Genomic DNA, 17,189 nt, shown 5'->3' with positions numbered 1-17,189 from the left:
TATTATTTGCGTGAAGTGTGATTGAAAAAAATATATATATGAAGCTTCTTTTCTAGTAGTTTCTTTCTCTTTTTAAAATAAAACTTTTAGATTTAAGTCATATTGTGCGTTTTTATTGATTGTATAATACACATATATTAACGAATTGTATAAACTACAATATATATTTTACTATAAGTGTAGACTTCAGTCCACTGGTGGGTGCCGCATGCCTTAAGCGTGCTGAATAATTAGATATATTTATTGTCTAATAGGCTAAGATATGTAGGTATTATTTAAAATTTATTTCTCTTTTTCTGTTAAAACAAATTGTGGTCCTGAAAAGGACCGATTGTATACATAGTTAAGTACAGGCTGTACAAAAATAATTTTAACCGCCAAAGCCGTATAGAGTGCGTCCTTGTCTCTTCAGGGCATAAACAACATCCATGGCCGTCACGGTCTTCCTTTTGGCGTGTTCGGTGTAGGTGACAGCATCGCGAATTACGTTCTCCAAAAACACTTTTAGAACTCCACGAGTTTCCTCGTAGATAAGACCAGAGATGCGCTTCACACCGCCACGACGAGCCAAACGACGGATAGCTGGCTTCGTAATACCCTGGATGTTATCACGCAAGACTTTGCGATGACGCTTAGCGCCACCTTTTCCCAGACCTTTGCCACCTTTACCGCGTCCAGTCATTTTTCAGTTTTGTTTATTAACGATACGACACTGCACGATAGTCACTGAAGAACTAACTTAACGCGGAAGGAGCCACCGCTCTTTATACCGATTCAACGAGAATTCGAAGAGTTCGGAGCGATATGCTTTTCCCGCTCTTCGTAAACCCAATAGACGAAATGGCAGGTCGTTCTATCTCCCTCTTTTCAACCCTCGGCGTTTCTGGTATATAAAGAGGTAGCGAAACGGGCAGCACGTTTATTGTGTTATTAGAGGCGCGAAGAGAACAGTGAATTTGGAAATTGAAATGGCTCGTACAAAGCAGACTGCTCGTAAATCGACTGGTGGCAAGGCCCCACGCAAACAACTGGCTACAAAGGCCGCACGTAAAAGTGCGCCAGCCACCGGAGGAGTAAAGAAGCCCCATCGCTATCGCCCCGGAACTGTGGCTCTCCGTGAGATCCGTCGCTACCAGAAGAGTACTGAGCTGTTGATCCGTAAACTGCCATTCCAGCGGTTGGTGCGTGAAATAGCTCAGGATTTCAAGACAGATTTGCGCTTCCAGAGCTCTGCTGTGATGGCTTTGCAGGAAGCTAGCGAAGCCTATCTGGTTGGTCTGTTTGAAGATACCAATTTGTGCGCCATCCATGCTAAGCGTGTTACTATTATGCCCAAAGACATCCAGCTGGCCCGTCGTATCCGTGGAGAGCGCGCTTAAATTGAACAATTGTCAATTGGCAGCCCTTAAATTTAAACTAAAAAATCGGTCCTTTTCAGGACCACAAAGCTTTTTAACTGAGATTTGAATAACTATTTTGATTTTACAGAACTTATTTTTAGGTTTAAAAGGTTAAAATAGGTTAGGTTTAAATATTTTTTCGAACGCTAGGATATATATTATAACTAAAATAAATCCAAGCATTTAAAAGCATGTTTTTTTATAAATAAGGAATTGTTTACAAAATAAACATTGAAATACACTGTTGTCATTATTTGGAAGATACATATATGAAGAACCAAAAATATGTCTGGTCTTGTGTGAGCAGCGGATCATCAAAATAATCATTTATTAATAATTTATAAATAATGTTATTATGATTTTTACAAAAGCGGCAAAGGGTCGAAGGGTCTTGTTATAAAAAGTTGAATTACATTTCATTTTTTTTTAATATACATATTGTCTATTGGAAACTAATTTATAAGTTGTATATTATTAAATAATATAGTAAATTGTGTATATATTGTCAAATAAAATTCATTAGTCCCAAGAACAAATTGTAGTTTATTTTTGCGTTTTAATATGGTAACTAAAAGTTAAGTAAGAAAAGTTTATTGGTAATATGAACACATTCAGAATATAAATTACTAGCCTCAACGTATACCTTCGAGCTACCAGTGGAAAATATACAATCCATTTTGAGACGAAAATGAATTTAGAATTTTAAGATATGCAGAATGGGAAATAGATAAGATTTATTCTAATATTAAACATTTTAATTTACATTATTTTAGAAAAATAATATTTTTAGTACGAAAACAGTTTCTTAATGTCAAATGAAAGTTCACATTTTATCCAGGAAAGGGTCATTTTAAAAGCTATATTTAAGCATGAATACTTCATAAAAATATAGTTACGTTTTGCATAGCTGGTAGTTGAAAGTTCAATTTAAGACTTTCAGTAGTAAATTAACAAAAAATACAACAATTTTATATTTTTAATGACGTTTTAATGCAAAATATTTAAGATATTAACGTAAACGTGCACTTTCGGGTACCCAAAAAAGTATCGAATCTATATACGGCAACTGAGAAAGGTTTTCCTCAAATTTTGAATATTTAAGATTCAAACGCAATTAAAACAAACATTAATTTTATTATCATAAGAACAAAATAATGAAAAATAATTACACCCTTTGAAAAAACATTTGTAACACAAATGAACTGTGCCAAACACATAGTCAAACTGCTCTCCTCCTCGATTCTCATCCGAACAAGGGACTTTGGATGTGGGTTCATGGGCTATTTTTGCATAAAAAAGTTTATTTTTGTGAATAAAAATTTAAAGAATGTCTGATTCAGCAGTAGCTACATCCGCGTCTCCTGTGGCAGCTCCACCGGCGCCGGCTGAGAAGAAAGTAGCAGCCAAAAAGGCAACTGGATCTGCTGCCACAAAAGCGAAGAAGACCGCAGCACCACCATCGCATCCGCCAACTCAACAAATGGTAGACGCTTCAATTAAGAATTTGAAGGAGCGTGGGGGCTCCTCGCTTCTAGCAATCAAGAAGTACATCACTGCCACATACAAGTGCGATGCTCAGAAACTGGCTCCTTTCATCAAGAAGTACCTGAAGTCTGCTGTGGCCAATGGTAAGCTGATCCAGACGAAGGGAAAGGGTGCTTCTGGTTCCTTTAAATTATCGGCTTCAGCCAAAAAGGAGCCCAAGCCGAAGCCTTCTTCTGTTGAGAAAAAACTAAAAGCAAGAAGGTATCGACCAAGAAGACCGGAGCCACCACTAAGAAGGCCGCGGGAGCTGCCGACAAGAAGCCGAAAACTAAAAAAGCCGTGGCTACCAAGAAGACAGCTGAAAGAAGAAAACCGAGAAGGCCAAGGCAAAGGACGCTAAGAAGTCTGGTACCGTTAAGGCTAAAACAGTAGCAACAAAAGTGAAGCCATCATCGGCGAAACCAAAGGCAGCTAAAGCCCCAAAGGCTAAACCAGCTGCATCCGCTAAGCCCAAGAAGACGGTAAAGAAAGCACCAGCTCCTACTACCGCAAAGAAGCCGAAAGCTAAGACCACGGCAGCGAAAAAATAAATTGTGATAATGTGCATTATATTTGTACAGTTTCGCAATCGCAATTTTAGATTTCGATATCTAAAATTACATTAAACAAGCCCTTTTCAGGGCTACAATACATTTTTAAAGAGAAAAATATCAATTTTGCTTAGCTTGACATTTTAGAAGAGTATCTTAATCCTAATTGGATTCAAAATAGCAATCGTAATTTTGAAAATTGTATTAATATAAGAATATAATATATTATATAAATGCTAATACAGTATAAATATAAATTTCATCCATCCTAATTGGATTTAAAATAGCGATCATGAATTGGCTATTTATAATATAGTATATTAATACTAAAACAACATAAATTAAATTTCAGTTTCTTACAAAAACGATTTCAAACAATTAATTTATTTACTTTTATTGAAAAATGGGTGTCTTTGATGAAATAATGTTGTGGCCCTGAAAAGGGCCTTTCTTCGATCATTCTGCCCATCAAGCGAGAAATCTACTTGGAGCTTGTATACTTGGTGACAGCCTTGGTTCCTTCACTGACGGCGTGCTTGGCCAACTCTCAGGCAGGAGAAGGCGAACAGCCGTTTGGATTTCCCGACTGGTGATGGTCGAGCGCTTGTTGTAATGCGCCAGACGCGATGCCTCAGCAGCAATACGCTCAAAGATATCGTTCACGAAGCTGTTCATTATACTCATAGCTTTAGACGAAATTCCAGTGTCAGGGTGGACCTGCTTCAGAACCTTGTAGATGTAGATGGCATAGCTTTCCTTCCTCTTGCGCTTCTTCTTCTTATCGTTCTTGGTTATATTTTTCTGAGCTTTGCCAGCCTTCTTGGCTGCCTTTCCACTGGTTTTCGGCGGCATTATTACTTTAAAATTCACTTCACTTCCACTTATACCAAAGTTGGTGTTGGATCAGTTTTTAGTACTTTTATTCGAGCAGGGTTTTCAGGTCTGCTATTCAAAATGTTCATCAGAAACGACCTACCCCCAACGGAACGCAAAGGCAAACGCATAGGTATAAATTGGTGTTCCGAAGTTGTGTTCAATATTCGTGTGTGAAGTGAATAAACGTGAAGTAAAAAATATGTCTGGCCGTGGCAAGGGTGGAAAAGTGAAGGGAAAGGCAAAGTCCCGATCGAATCGTGCTGGTCTTCAGTTTCCCGTTGGACGTATTCACCGTCTGCTCCGCAAAGGCAACTATGCTGAACGCGTTGGTGCCGGCGCTCCTGTTTATCTGGCTGCCGTTATGGAATACCTGGCAGCTGAAGTTCTCGAGTTAGCTGGCAATGCTGCCCGTGACAACAAGAAGACTAGGATCATTCCCCGTCATCTGCAGTTGGCCATTCGCAATGACGAGGAGTTGAACAAGCTGCTCTCTGGTGTCACCATTGCTCAGGGTGGCGTTCTGCCCAACATCCAGGCTGTCCTGTTGCCAAAGAAGACCGAGAAGAAGGCTTAAAGATTTAATTGCGGTCCTGTATCTTACCTGCTTGTACATAAACTCATATATAAACCCAAACGTCCTTTTCAGGACGACCAAACCATTTAAGAAGAATGCAAATTTTCATTAGAAATATTAGGCCAAGACAATAGTTTAAACAACAAAAAATATTCTAAACAGATTTATTGGAGAAAAATGTATGTTTGTGGATACATTATGTATCTATGATAGAAATAAAAGTTGAAATTCCACTTACATATAAAATTCAAGAATTTCGTATTTATTATTTGCGTGAAGTGTGATTGAAAAAAATATATATATGAAGCTTCTTTTCTAGTAGTTTCTTTCTCTTTTTAAAATAAAACTTTTAGATTTAAGTCATATTGTGCGTTTTTATTGATTGTATAATACACATATATTAACGAATTGTATAAACTACAATATATATTTTACTATAAGTGTAGACTTCAGTCCACTGGTGGGTGCCGCATGCCTTAAGCGTGCTGAATAATTAGATATATTTATTGTCTAATAGGCTAAGATATGTAGGTATTATTTAAAATTTATTTCTCTTTTTCTGTTAAAACAAATTGTGGTCCTGAAAAGGACCGATTGTATACATAGTTAAGTACAGGCTGTACAAAAATAATTTTAACCGCCAAAGCCGTATAGAGTGCGTCCTTGTCTCTTCAGGGCATAAACAACATCCATGGCCGTCACGGTCTTCCTTTTGGCGTGTTCGGTGTAGGTGACAGCATCGCGAATTACGTTCTCCAAAAACACTTTTAGAACTCCACGAGTTTCCTCGTAGATAAGACCAGAGATGCGCTTCACACCGCCACGACGAGCCAAACGACGGATAGCTGGCTTCGTAATACCCTGGATGTTATCACGCAAGACTTTGCGATGACGCTTAGCGCCACCTTTTCCCAGACCTTTGCCACCTTTACCGCGTCCAGTCATTTTTCAGTTTTGTTTATTAACGATACGACACTGCACGATAGTCACTGAAGAACTAACTTAACGCGGAAGGAGCCACCGCTCTTTATACCGATTCAACGAGAATTCGAAGAGTTCGGAGCGATATGCTTTTCCCGCTCTTCGTAAACCCAATAGACGAAATGGCAGGTCGTTCTATCTCCCTCTTTTCAACCCTCGGCGTTTCTGGTATATAAAGAGGTAGCGAAACGGGCAGCACGTTTATTGTGTTATTAGAGGCGCGAAGAGAACAGTGAATTTGGAAATTGAAATGGCTCGTACAAAGCAGACTGCTCGTAAATCGACTGGTGGCAAGGCCCCACGCAAACAACTGGCTACAAAGGCCGCACGTAAAAGTGCGCCAGCCACCGGAGGAGTAAAGAAGCCCCATCGCTATCGCCCCGGAACTGTGGCTCTCCGTGAGATCCGTCGCTACCAGAAGAGTACTGAGCTGTTGATCCGTAAACTGCCATTCCAGCGGTTGGTGCGTGAAATAGCTCAGGATTTCAAGACAGATTTGCGCTTCCAGAGCTCTGCTGTGATGGCTTTGCAGGAAGCTAGCGAAGCCTATCTGGTTGGTCTGTTTGAAGATACCAATTTGTGCGCCATCCATGCTAAGCGTGTTACTATTATGCCCAAAGACATCCAGCTGGCCCGTCGTATCCGTGGAGAGCGCGCTTAAATTGAACAATTGTCAATTGGCAGCCCTTAAATTTAAACTAAAAAATCGGTCCTTTTCAGGACCACAAAGCTTCTTAACTGAGATTTGAATAACTATTTTGATTTTACAGAACTTATTTTTAGGTTTAAAAGGTTAAAATAGGTTAGGTTTCAATATTTTTTCGAACGCTAGGATATATATTATAACTAAAATAAATCCAAGCATTTAAAAGCATGTTTTTTTTATAAATAAGGAATTGTTTACAAAATAAACATTGAAATACACTGTTGTCATTATTTGGAAGATACATATATGAAGAACCAAAAATATGTCTGGTCTTGTGTGAGCAGCGGATCATCAAAATAATCATTTATTAATAATTTATAAATAATGTTATTATGATTTTTACAAAAGCGGCAAAGGGTCGAAGGGTCTTGTTATAAAAAGTTGAATTACATTTCATTTTTTTTTAATATACATATTGTCTATTGGAAACTAATTTATAAGTTGTATATTATTAAATAATATAGTAAATTGTGTATATATTGTCAAATAAAATTCATTAGTCCCAAGAACAAATTGTAGTTTATTTTTGCGTTTTAATATGGTAACTAAAAGTTAAGTAAGAAAAGTTTATTGGTAATATGAACACATTCAGAATATAAATTACTAGCCTCAACGTATACCTTCGAGCTACCAGTGGAAAATATACAATCCATTTTGAGACGAAAATGAATTTAGAATTTTAAGATATGCAGAATGGGAAATAGATAAGATTTATTCTAATATTAAACATTTTAATTTACATTATTTTAGAAAAATAATATTTTTAGTACGAAAACAGTTTCTTAATGTCAAATGAAAGTTCACATTTTATCCAGGAAAGGGTCATTTTAAAAGCTATATTTAAGCATGAATACTTCATAAAAATATAGTTACGTTTTGCATAGCTGGTAGTTGAAAGTTCAATTTAAGACTTTCAGTAGTAAATTAACAAAAATACAACAATTTTATATTTTTAATGACGTTTTAATGCAAAATATTTAAGATATTAACGTAAACGTGCACTTTCGGGTACCCAAAAAAGTATCGAATCTATATACGGCAACTGAGAAAGGTTTTCCTCAAATTTTGAATATTTAAGATTCAAACGCAATTAAAACAAACATTAATTTTATTATCATAAGAACAAAATAATGAAAAATAATTACACCCTTTGAAAAAACATTTGTAACACAAATGAACTGTGCCAAACACATAGTCAAACTGCTCTCCTCCTCGATTCTCATCCGAACAAGGGACTTTGGATGTGGGTTCATGGGCTATTTTTGCATAAAAAAGGTTGTTTTTGTGAATAAAAATTTAAAGAATGTCTGATTCAGCAGTAGCTACATCCGCGTCTCCTGTGGCAGCTCCACCGGCGCCGGCTGAGAAGAAAGTAGCAGCCAAAAAGGCAACTGGATCTGCTGCCACAAAAGCGAAGAAGACCGCAGCACCACCATCGCATCCGCCAACTCAACAAATGGTAGACGCTTCAATTAAGAATTTGAAGGAGCGTGGGGGCTCCTCGCTTCTAGCAATCAAGAAGTACATCACTGCCACATACAAGTGCGATGCTCAGAAACTGGCTCCTTTCATCAAGAAGTACCTGAAGTCTGCTGTGGCCAATGGTAAGCTGATCCAGACGAAGGGAAAGGGTGCTTCTGGTTCCTTTAAATTATCGGCTTCAGCCAAAAAGGAGCCCAAGCCGAAGCCTTCTTCTGTTGAGAAAAAACTAAAAGCAAGAAGGTATCGACCAAGAAGACCGGAGCCACCACTAAGAAGGCCGCGGGAGCTGCCGACAAGAAGCCGAAAACTAAAAAAGCCGTGGCTACCAAGAAGACAGCTGAAAAGAAGAAAACCGAGAAGGCCAAGGCAAAGGACGCTAAGAAGTCTGGTACCGTTAAGGCTAAAACAGTAGCAACAAAAGTGAAGCCATCATCGGCGAACCCAAGGGCAGCTAAAGCCCCAAGGGCTAAACCAGCTGCATCCGCTAAGCCCAAGAAGACGGTAAAGAAAGCACCAGCTCCTACTACCGCAAAGAAGCCGAAAGCTAAGACCCCGGCAGCGAAAAATAAATTGTGATAATGTGCATTATATTTGTACAGTTTCGCAATCGCAATTTTAGATTTCGATATCTAAAATTACATTAAACAAGCCCTTTTCAGGGCTACAATACATTTTTAAAGAGAAAAATATCAATTTTGCTTAGCTTGACATTTTAGAAGAGTATCTTAATCCTAATTGGATTCAAAATAGCAATCGTAATTTTGAAAATTGTATTAATATAAGAATATAATATATTATATAAATGCTAATACAGTATAAATATAAATTTCATCCATCCTAATTGGATTTAAAATAGCGATCGCGAATTGGCTATTTATAATATAGTATATTAATACTAAAACAACATAAATTAAATTTCAGTTTCTTACAAAAACGATTTCAAACAATTAATTTATTTACTTTTATTGAAAAATGGGTGTCTTTGATGAAATAATGTTGTGGCCCTGAAAAGGGACCTTTCTCGTTCATTCTGCCCATCAAGCGAGAAATCTACTTGGAGCTTGTATACTTGGTGACAGCCTTGGTTCCTTCACTGACGGCGTGCTTGGCCAACTCTCCAGGCAGGAGAAGGCGAACAGCCGTTTGGATTTCCCGACTGGTGATGGTCGAGCGCTTGTTGTAATGCGCCAGACGCGATGCCTCAGCAGCAATACGCTCAAAGATATCGTTCACGAAGCTGTTCATTATACTCATAGCTTTAGACGAAATTCCAGTGTCAGGGTGGACCTGCTTCAGAACCTTGTAGATGTAGATGGCATAGCTTTCCTTCCTCTTGCGCTTCTTCTTCTTATCGTTCTTGGTTATATTTTTCTGAGCTTTGCCAGCCTTCTTGGCTGCCTTTCCACTGGTTTTCGGCGGCATTATTACTTTAAAATTCACTTCACTTCCACTTATACCAAAGTTGGTGTTGGATCAGTTTTTAGTACTTTTATTCGAGCAGGGTTTTCAGGTCTGCTATTCAAAATGTTCATCAGAAACGACCTACCCCCAACGGAACGCAAAGGCAAACGCATAGGTATAAATTGGTGTTCCGAAGTTGTGTTCAATATTCGTGTGTGAAGTGAATAAACGTGAAGTAAAAAATATGTCTGGCCGTGGCAAGGGTGGAAAAGTGAAGGGAAAGGCAAAGTCCCGATCGAATCGTGCTGGTCTTCAGTTTCCCGTTGGACGTATTCACCGTCTGCTCCGCAAAGGCAACTATGCTGAACGCGTTGGTGCCGGCGCTCCTGTTTATCTGGCTGCCGTTATGGAATACCTGGCAGCTGAAGTTCTCGAGTTAGCTGGCAATGCTGCCCGTGACAACAAGAAGACTAGGATCATTCCCCGTCATCTGCAGTTGGCCATTCGCAATGACGAGGAGTTGAACAAGCTGCTCTCTGGTGTCACCATTGCTCAGGGTGGCGTTCTGCCCAACATCCAGGCTGTCCTGTTGCCAAAGAAGACCGAGAAGAAGGCTTAAAGATTTAATTGCGGTCCTGTATCTTACCTGCTTGTACATAAACTCATATATAAACCCAAACGTCCTTTTCAGGACGACCAAACCATTTAAGAAGAATGCAAATTTTCATTAGAAATATTAGGCCAAGACAATAGTTTAAACAACAAAAAAATATTCTAAACAGATTTATTGGAGAAAAATGTATGTTTGTGGATACATTATGTATCTATGATAGAAATAAAAGTTGAAATTCCACTTACATATAAAATTCAAGAATTTCGTATTTATTATTTGCGTGAAGTGTGATTGAAAAAATATATATATGAAGCTTCTTTTCTAGTAGTTTCTTTCTCTTTTTAAAATAAAACTTTTAGATTTAAGTCATATTGTGCGTTTTTATTGATTGTATAATACACATATATTAACGAATTGTATAAACTACAATATATATTTTACTATAAGTGTAGACTTCAGTCCACTGGTGGGTGCCGCATGCCTTAAGCGTGCTGAATAATTAGATATATTTATTGTCTAATAGGCTAAGATATGTAGGTATTATTTAAAATTTATTTCTCTTTTTCTGTTAAAACAAATTGTGGTCCTGAAAAGGACCGATTGTATACATAGTTAAGTACAGGCTGTACAAAAATAATTTTAACCGCCAAAGCCGTATAGAGTGCGTCCTTGTCTCTTCAGGGCATAAACAACATCCATGGCCGTCACGGTCTTCCTTTTGGCGTGTTCGGTGTAGGTGACAGCATCGCGAATTACGTTCTCCAAAAACACTTTTAGAACTCCACGAGTTTCCTCGTAGATAAGACCAGAGATGCGCTTCACACCGCCACGACGAGCCAAACGACGGATAGCTGGCTTCGTAATACCCTGGATGTTATCACGCAAGACTTTGCGATGACGCTTAGCGCCACCTTTTCCCAGACCTTTGCCACCTTTACCGCGTCCAGTCATTTTTCAGTTTTGTTTATTAACGATACGACACTGCACGATAGTCACTGAAGAACTAACTTAACGCGGAAGGAGCCACCGCTCTTTATACCGATTCAACGAGAATTCGAAGAGTTCGGAGCGATATGCTTTTCCCGCTCTTCGTAAACCCAATAGACGAAATGGCAGGTCGTTCTATCTCCCTCTTTTCAACCCTCGGCGTTTCTGGTATATAAAGAGGTAGCGAAACGGGCAGCACGTTTATTGTGTTATTAGAGGCGCGAAGAGAACAGTGAATTTGGAAATTGAAATGGCTCGTACAAAGCAGACTGCTCGTAAATCGACTGGTGGCAAGGCCCCACGCAAACAACTGGCTACAAAGGCCGCACGTAAAAGTGCGCCAGCCACCGGAGGAGTAAAGAAGCCCCATCGCTATCGCCCCGGAACTGTGGCTCTCCGTGAGATCCGTCGCTACCAGAAGAGTACTGAGCTGTTGATCCGTAAACTGCCATTCCAGCGGTTGGTGCGTGAAATAGCTCAGGATTTCAAGACAGATTTGCGCTTCCAGAGCTCTGCTGTGATGGCTTTGCAGGAAGCTAGCGAAGCCTATCTGGTTGGTCTGTTTGAAGATACCAATTTGTGCGCCATCCATGCTAAGCGTGTTACTATTATGCCCAAAGACATCCAGCTGGCCCGTCGTATCCGTGGAGAGCGCGCTTAAATTGAACAATTGTCAATTGGCAGCCCTTAAATTTAAACTAAAAAATCGGTCCTTTTCAGGACCACAAAGCTTTGTACACCTGCGATTTGACTAACTATTTTGCTTTTACAGAACTTATTTTTAGGTTTAAAAGGTTAAAATAGGTTAGGTTTAAATATTTTTTTCGAACGCTAGGATATATATTATAACTAAAATAAATCCAAGCATTTAAAAGCATGTTTTTTTATAAATAAGGAATTGTTTACAAAATAAACATTGAAATACACTGTTGTCATTATTTGGAAGATACATATATGAAGAACCAAAAATATGTCTGGTCTTGTGTGAGCAGCGGATCATCAAAATAATCATTTATTAATAATTTATAAATAATGTTATTATGATTTTTACAAAAGCGGCAAAGGGTCGAAGGGTCTTGTTATAAAAAGTTGAATTACATTTCATTTTTTTTTAATATACATATTGTCTATTGGAAACTAATTTATAAGTTGTATATTATTAAATAATATAGTAAATTGTGTATATATTGTCAAATAAAATTCATTAGTCCCAAGAACAAATTGTAGTTTATTTTTGCGTTTTAATATGGTAACTAAAAGTTAAGTAAGAAAAGTTTATTGGTAATATGAACACATTCAGAATATAAATTACTAGCCTCAACGTATACCTTCGAGCTACCAGTGGAAAATATACAATCCATTTTTGAGACGAAAATGAATTTAGAATTTTAAGATATGCAGAATGGGAAATAGATAAGATTTATTCTAATATTAAACATTTTAATTTACATTATTTTAGAAAAATAATATTTTTAGTACGAAAACAGTTTCTTAATGTCAAATGAAAGTTCACATTTTATCCAGGAAAGGGTCATTTTAAAAGCTATATTTAAGCATGAATACTTCATAAAAATATAGTTACGTTTTGCATAGCTGGTAGTTGAAAGTTCAATTTAAGACTTTCAGTAGTAAATTAACAAAAAATACAACAATTTTATATTTTTAATGACGTTTTAATGCAAAATATTTAAGATATTAACGTAAACGTGCACTTTCAGGTACCCAAAAAAGTATCGAATCTATATACGGCAACTGAGAAAGGTTTTCCTCAAATTTTGAATATTTAAGATTCAAACGCAATTAAAACAAACATTAATTTTATTATCATAAGAACAAAATAATGAAAAATAATTACACCCTTTGAAAAAACATTTGTAACACAAATGAACTGTGCCAAACACATAGTCAAACTGCTCTCCTCCTCGATTCTCATCCGAACAAGGGACTTTGGATGTGGGTTCGCGGGCTATTTTTGCATAAAAAAGTTTATTTTTGTGAATAAAAATTTAAAGAATGTCTGATTCAGCAGTAGCTACATCCGCGTCTCCTGTGGCAGCTCCACCGGCGCCGGCTGAGAAGAAAGTAGCAGCCAAAAAGGCAACTGGATCTGCTGCCACAAAAGCGAAGAAGACCGCAGCACCACCATCGCATCCGCCAACTCAACAAATGGTAGACGCTTCAATTAAGAATTTGAAGGAGCGTGGGGGCTCCTCGCTTCTAGCAATCAAGAAGTACATCACTGCCACATACAAGTGCGATGCTCAGAAACTGGCTCCTTTCATCAAGAAGTACCTGAAGTCTGCTGTGGCCAATGGTAAGCTGATCCAGACGAAGGGAAAGGGTGCTTCTGGTTCCTTTAAATTATCGGCTTCAGCCAAAAAGGAGCCCAAGCCGAAGCCTTCTTCTGTTGAGAAAAAACTAAAAGCAAGAAGGTATCGACCAAGAAGACCGGAGCCACCACTAAGAAGGCCGCGGGAGCTGCCGACAAGAAGCCGAAAACTAAAAAAGCCGTGGCTACCAAGAAGACAGCTGAAAAGAAGAAAACCGAGAAGGCCAAGGCAAAGGACGCTAAGAAGTCTGGTACCGTTAAGGCTAAAACAGTAGCAAGAAAAGTGCAGCCGTCATCAGCGAAACCAAAGGCAGCTAAAGCCCCAAAGGCTAAACCAGCTGCATCCGCTAAGCCCAAGAAGACGGTAAAGAAAGCACCAGCTCCTACTACCGCAAAGAAGCCGAAAGCTAAGACCACGGCAGCGAAAAAATAAATTGTGATAATGTGCATTATATTTGTACAGTTTCGCAATCGCAATTTTAGATTTCGATATCTAAAATTACATTAAACAAGCCCTTTTCAGGGCTACAATACATTTTTAAAGAGAAAAATATCAATTTTGCTTAGCTTGACATTTTAGAAGAGTATCTTAATCCTAATTGGATTCAAAATAGCAATCGTAATTTTGAAAATTGTATTAATATAAGAATATAATATATTATATAAATGCTAATACAGTATAAATATAAATTTCATCCATCCTAATTGGATTTAAAATATCGATCATGAATTGGCTATTTATAATATAGTATATTAATACTAAAACAACATAAATTAAATTTCAGTTTCTTACAAAAACGATTTCAAACAATTAATTTATTTACTTTTATTGAAAAATGGGTGTCTTTGATGAAATAATGTTGTGGCCCTGAAAAGGGCCTTTTTTCGATCATTCTGCCCATCAAGCGAGAAATCTACTTGGAGCTTGTATACTTGGTGACAGCCTTGGTTCCTTCACTGACGGCGTGCTTGGCCAACTCTCAGGCAGGAGAAGGCGAACAGCCGTTTGGATTTCCCGACTGGTGATGGTCGAGCGCTTGTTGTAATGCGCCAGACGCGATGCCTCAGCAGCAATACGCTCAAAGATATCGTTCACGAAGCTGTTCATTATACTCATAGCTTTAGACGAAATTCCAGTGTCAGGGTGGACCTGCTTCAGAACCTTGTAGATGTAGATGGCATAGCTTTCCTTCCTCTTGCGCTTCTTCTTCTTATCGTTCTTGGTTATATTTTTCTGAGCTTTGCCAGCCTTCTTGGCTGCCTTTCCACTGGTTTTCGGCGGCATTATTACTTTAAAATTCACTTCACTTCCACTTATACCAAAGTTGGTGTTGGATCAGTTTTTAGTACTTTTATTCGAGCAGGGTTTTCAGGTCTGCTATTCAAAATGTTCATCAGAAACGACCTACCCCCAACGGAACGCAAAGGCAAACGCATAGGTATAAATTGGTGTTCCGAAGTTGTGTTCAATATTCGTGTGTGAAGTGAATAAACGTGAAGTAACAAAGGATGTATGGCCGTGGCAAGGGTGGAAAAGTGAAGGGAAAGGCAAAGTCCCGATCGAATCGTGCTGGTCTTCAGTTTCCCGTTGGACGTATTCACCGTCTGCTCCGCAAAGGCAACTATGCTGAACGCGTTGGTGCCGGCGCTCCTGTTTATCTGGCTGCCGTTATGGAATACCTGGCAGCTGAAGTTCTCGAGTTAGCTGGCAATGCTGCCCGTGACAACAAGAAGACTAGGATCATTCCCCGTCATCTGCAGTTGGCCATTCGCAATGACGAGGAGTTGAACAAGCTGCTCTCTGGTGTCACCATTGCTCAGGGTGGCGTTCTGCCCAACATCCAGGCTGTCCTGTTGCCAAAGAAGACCGAGAAGAAGGCTTAAAGATTTAATTGCGGTCCTGTATCTTACCTGCTTGTACATAAACTCATATATAAACCCAAACGTCCTTTTCAGGACGACCAAACCATTTAAGAAGAATGCAAATTTTCATTAGAAATATTAGGCCAAGACAATAGTTTAAACAACAAAAAATATTCTAAACAGATTTATTGGAGAAAAATGTATGTTTGTGGATACATTATGTATCTATGATAGAAATAAAAGTTGAAATTCCACTTACATATAAAATTCAAGAATTTCGTATTTATTATTTGCGTGAAGTGTGATTGAAAAAATATATATATGAAGCTTCTTTTCTAGTAGTTTCTTTCTCTTTTTAAAATAAAACTTTTAGATTTAAGTCATATTGTGCGTTTTTATTGATTGTATAATACACATATATTAACGAATTGTATAAACTACAATATATATTTTACTATAAGTGTAGACTTCAGTCCACTGGTGGGTGCCGCATGCCTTAAGCGTGCTGAATAATTAGATATATTTATTGTCTAATAGGCTAAGATATGTAGGTATTATTTAAAATTTATTTCTCTTTTTCTGTTAAAACAAATTGTGGTCCTGAAAAGGACCGATTGTATACATAGTTAAGTACAGGCTGTACAAAAATAATTTTAACCGCCAAAGCCGTATAGAGTGCGTCCTTGTCTCTTCAGGGCATAAACAACATCCATGGCCGTCACGGTCTTCCTTTTGGCGTGTTCGGTGTAGGTGACAGCATCGCGAATTACGTTCTCCAAAAACACTTTTAGAACTCCACGAGTTTCCTCGTAGATAAGACCAGAGATGCGCTTCACACCGCCACGACGAGCCAAACGACGGATAGCTGGCTTCGTAATACCCTGGATGTTATCACGCAAGACTTTGCGATGACGCTTAGCGCCACCTTTTCCCAGACCTTTGCCACCTTTACCGCGTCCAGTCATTTTTCAGTTTTGTTTATTAACGATACGACACTGCACGATAGTCACTGAAGAACTAACTTAACGCGGAAGGAGCCACCGCTCTTTATACCGATTCAACGAGAATTCGAAGAGTTCGGAGCGATATGCTTTTCCCGCTCTTCGTAAACCCAATAGACGAAATGGCAGGTCGTTCTATCTCCCTCTTTTCAACCCTCGGCGTTTCTGGTATATAAAGAGGTAGCGAAACGGGCAGCACGTTTATTGTGTTATTAGAGGCGCGAAGAGAACAGTGAATTTGGAAATTGAAATGGCTCGTACAAAGCAGACTGCTCGTAAATCGACTGGTGGCAAGGCCCCACGCAAACAACTGGCTACAAAGGCCGCACGTAAAAGTGCGCCAGCCACCGGAGGAGTAAAGAAGCCCCATCGCTATCGCCCCGGAACTGTGGCTCTCCGTGAGATCCGTCGCTACCAGAAGAGTACTGAGCTGTTGATCCGTAAACTGCCATTCCAGCGGTTGGTGCGTGAAATAGCTCAGGATTTCAAGACAGATTTGCGCTTCCAGAGCTCTGCTGTGATGGCTTTGCAGGAAGCTAGCGAAGCCTATCTGGTTGGTCTGTTTGAAGATACCAATTTGTGCGCCATCCATGCTAAGCGTGTTACTATTATGCCCAAAGACATCCAGCTGGCCCGTCGTATCCGTGGAGAGCGCGCTTAAATTGAACAATTGTCAATTGGCAGCCCTTAAATTTAAACTAAAAAATCGGTCCTTTTCAGGACCACAAAGCGGTTTTTAACTGAGATTTGAATAACCATTTTGATTTTACGGAACTTATTTTTAGGTTTAAAAGGTTAAAATAGGTTAGGTTTAAATATTTTTTTCGAACGCTAGGATATATATTATAACTAAAATAAATCCAAGCATTTAAAAGCATGTTTTTTTTATAAATAAGGAATT

The 17,189-nt window shown here is 38.6% G+C and overlaps 14 protein-coding genes and 3 pseudogenes across 14 annotated transcripts; 10 read left to right on the top strand and 7 right to left on the bottom strand.

Moving 5' to 3' along the window:
- Positions 1–315: 315 nt before the first annotated feature.
- Positions 316–726, bottom strand: LOC138927092 (histone H4). The gene has a single exon (XM_070282612.1). It carries the CDS (start codon positions 680–682, stop codon positions 371–373), a length of 312 nt encoding a protein of 103 aa, XP_070138713.1. The 5' UTR covers positions 683–726; the 3' UTR covers positions 316–370.
- A 209-nt stretch (positions 727–935) lies between these two features.
- Positions 936–1,439, top strand: LOC138927106 (histone H3). Its single transcript, XM_070282628.1, has one exon. The coding sequence runs from the start codon at positions 969–971 to the stop codon at positions 1,377–1,379; it is 411 nt and encodes a 136-aa protein (XP_070138729.1). The 5' UTR covers positions 936–968; the 3' UTR covers positions 1,380–1,439.
- A 1,260-nt stretch (positions 1,440–2,699) lies between these two features.
- Positions 2,700–3,564, top strand: LOC138927117 (histone H1-like; annotated as a pseudogene).
- Positions 3,565–3,943: 379 nt separating this feature from the next.
- On the bottom strand, positions 3,944–4,327 carry LOC138927127 (histone H2B-like). Its single transcript, XM_070282645.1, has one exon. It carries the CDS (start codon positions 4,325–4,327, stop codon positions 3,944–3,946), a length of 384 nt encoding a protein of 127 aa, XP_070138746.1.
- A 213-nt stretch (positions 4,328–4,540) lies between these two features.
- LOC138927155 (histone H2A) lies at positions 4,541–4,999 on the top strand. The gene has a single exon (XM_070282673.1). It carries the CDS (start codon positions 4,551–4,553, stop codon positions 4,923–4,925), a length of 375 nt encoding a protein of 124 aa, XP_070138774.1. The 5' UTR covers positions 4,541–4,550; the 3' UTR covers positions 4,926–4,999.
- A 504-nt stretch (positions 5,000–5,503) lies between these two features.
- On the bottom strand, positions 5,504–5,914 carry LOC122321263 (histone H4). Its single transcript, XM_043210930.2, has one exon. The coding sequence runs from the start codon at positions 5,868–5,870 to the stop codon at positions 5,559–5,561; it is 312 nt and encodes a 103-aa protein (XP_043066865.1). The 5' UTR covers positions 5,871–5,914; the 3' UTR covers positions 5,504–5,558.
- A 209-nt stretch (positions 5,915–6,123) lies between these two features.
- LOC138927108 (histone H3) lies at positions 6,124–6,627 on the top strand. Its single transcript, XM_070282630.1, has one exon. The coding sequence runs from the start codon at positions 6,157–6,159 to the stop codon at positions 6,565–6,567; it is 411 nt and encodes a 136-aa protein (XP_070138731.1). The 5' UTR covers positions 6,124–6,156; the 3' UTR covers positions 6,568–6,627.
- Positions 6,628–7,897: 1,270 nt separating this feature from the next.
- On the top strand, positions 7,898–8,670 carry LOC138927126 (histone H1-like; annotated as a pseudogene).
- A 449-nt stretch (positions 8,671–9,119) lies between these two features.
- LOC138927150 (histone H2B) lies at positions 9,120–9,722 on the bottom strand. The gene has a single exon (XM_070282667.1). The coding sequence runs from the start codon at positions 9,514–9,516 to the stop codon at positions 9,145–9,147; it is 372 nt and encodes a 123-aa protein (XP_070138768.1). The 5' UTR covers positions 9,517–9,722; the 3' UTR covers positions 9,120–9,144.
- Positions 9,723–9,729: 7 nt separating this feature from the next.
- On the top strand, positions 9,730–10,188 carry LOC138927149 (histone H2A). Its single transcript, XM_070282666.1, has one exon. It carries the CDS (start codon positions 9,740–9,742, stop codon positions 10,112–10,114), a length of 375 nt encoding a protein of 124 aa, XP_070138767.1. The 5' UTR covers positions 9,730–9,739; the 3' UTR covers positions 10,115–10,188.
- Positions 10,189–10,692: 504 nt separating this feature from the next.
- Positions 10,693–11,103, bottom strand: LOC138927096 (histone H4). Its single transcript, XM_070282617.1, has one exon. The coding sequence runs from the start codon at positions 11,057–11,059 to the stop codon at positions 10,748–10,750; it is 312 nt and encodes a 103-aa protein (XP_070138718.1). The 5' UTR covers positions 11,060–11,103; the 3' UTR covers positions 10,693–10,747.
- A 209-nt stretch (positions 11,104–11,312) lies between these two features.
- Positions 11,313–11,816, top strand: LOC138927109 (histone H3). The gene has a single exon (XM_070282631.1). It carries the CDS (start codon positions 11,346–11,348, stop codon positions 11,754–11,756), a length of 411 nt encoding a protein of 136 aa, XP_070138732.1. The 5' UTR covers positions 11,313–11,345; the 3' UTR covers positions 11,757–11,816.
- Positions 11,817–13,080: 1,264 nt separating this feature from the next.
- Positions 13,081–13,946, top strand: LOC138927119 (histone H1-like; annotated as a pseudogene).
- Positions 13,947–14,325: 379 nt separating this feature from the next.
- On the bottom strand, positions 14,326–14,709 carry LOC138927125 (histone H2B-like). The gene has a single exon (XM_070282644.1). It carries the CDS (start codon positions 14,707–14,709, stop codon positions 14,326–14,328), a length of 384 nt encoding a protein of 127 aa, XP_070138745.1.
- Positions 14,710–14,933: 224 nt separating this feature from the next.
- Positions 14,934–15,308, top strand: LOC138927124 (histone H2A-like). Its single transcript, XM_070282643.1, has one exon. The coding sequence runs from the start codon at positions 14,934–14,936 to the stop codon at positions 15,306–15,308; it is 375 nt and encodes a 124-aa protein (XP_070138744.1).
- A 577-nt stretch (positions 15,309–15,885) lies between these two features.
- On the bottom strand, positions 15,886–16,296 carry LOC138927095 (histone H4). Its single transcript, XM_070282616.1, has one exon. The coding sequence runs from the start codon at positions 16,250–16,252 to the stop codon at positions 15,941–15,943; it is 312 nt and encodes a 103-aa protein (XP_070138717.1). The 5' UTR covers positions 16,253–16,296; the 3' UTR covers positions 15,886–15,940.
- A 209-nt stretch (positions 16,297–16,505) lies between these two features.
- On the top strand, positions 16,506–17,009 carry LOC138927110 (histone H3). Its single transcript, XM_070282632.1, has one exon. It carries the CDS (start codon positions 16,539–16,541, stop codon positions 16,947–16,949), a length of 411 nt encoding a protein of 136 aa, XP_070138733.1. The 5' UTR covers positions 16,506–16,538; the 3' UTR covers positions 16,950–17,009.
- The last annotated feature ends 180 nt before the right edge of the window (positions 17,010–17,189 follow it).

The sequence above is a fragment of the Drosophila bipectinata genome, unplaced genomic scaffold (genome assembly GCF_030179905.1).
Source record: "Drosophila bipectinata strain 14024-0381.07 unplaced genomic scaffold, DbipHiC1v2 scaffold_175, whole genome shotgun sequence".
In the NCBI taxonomy this organism is placed as follows: Eukaryota; Metazoa; Arthropoda; class Insecta; order Diptera; family Drosophilidae; genus Drosophila; species Drosophila bipectinata.
The sequence above is the reverse complement of the archived record's forward strand: the minus strand, read 5'-3'. Positions and strand labels throughout refer to the sequence as shown.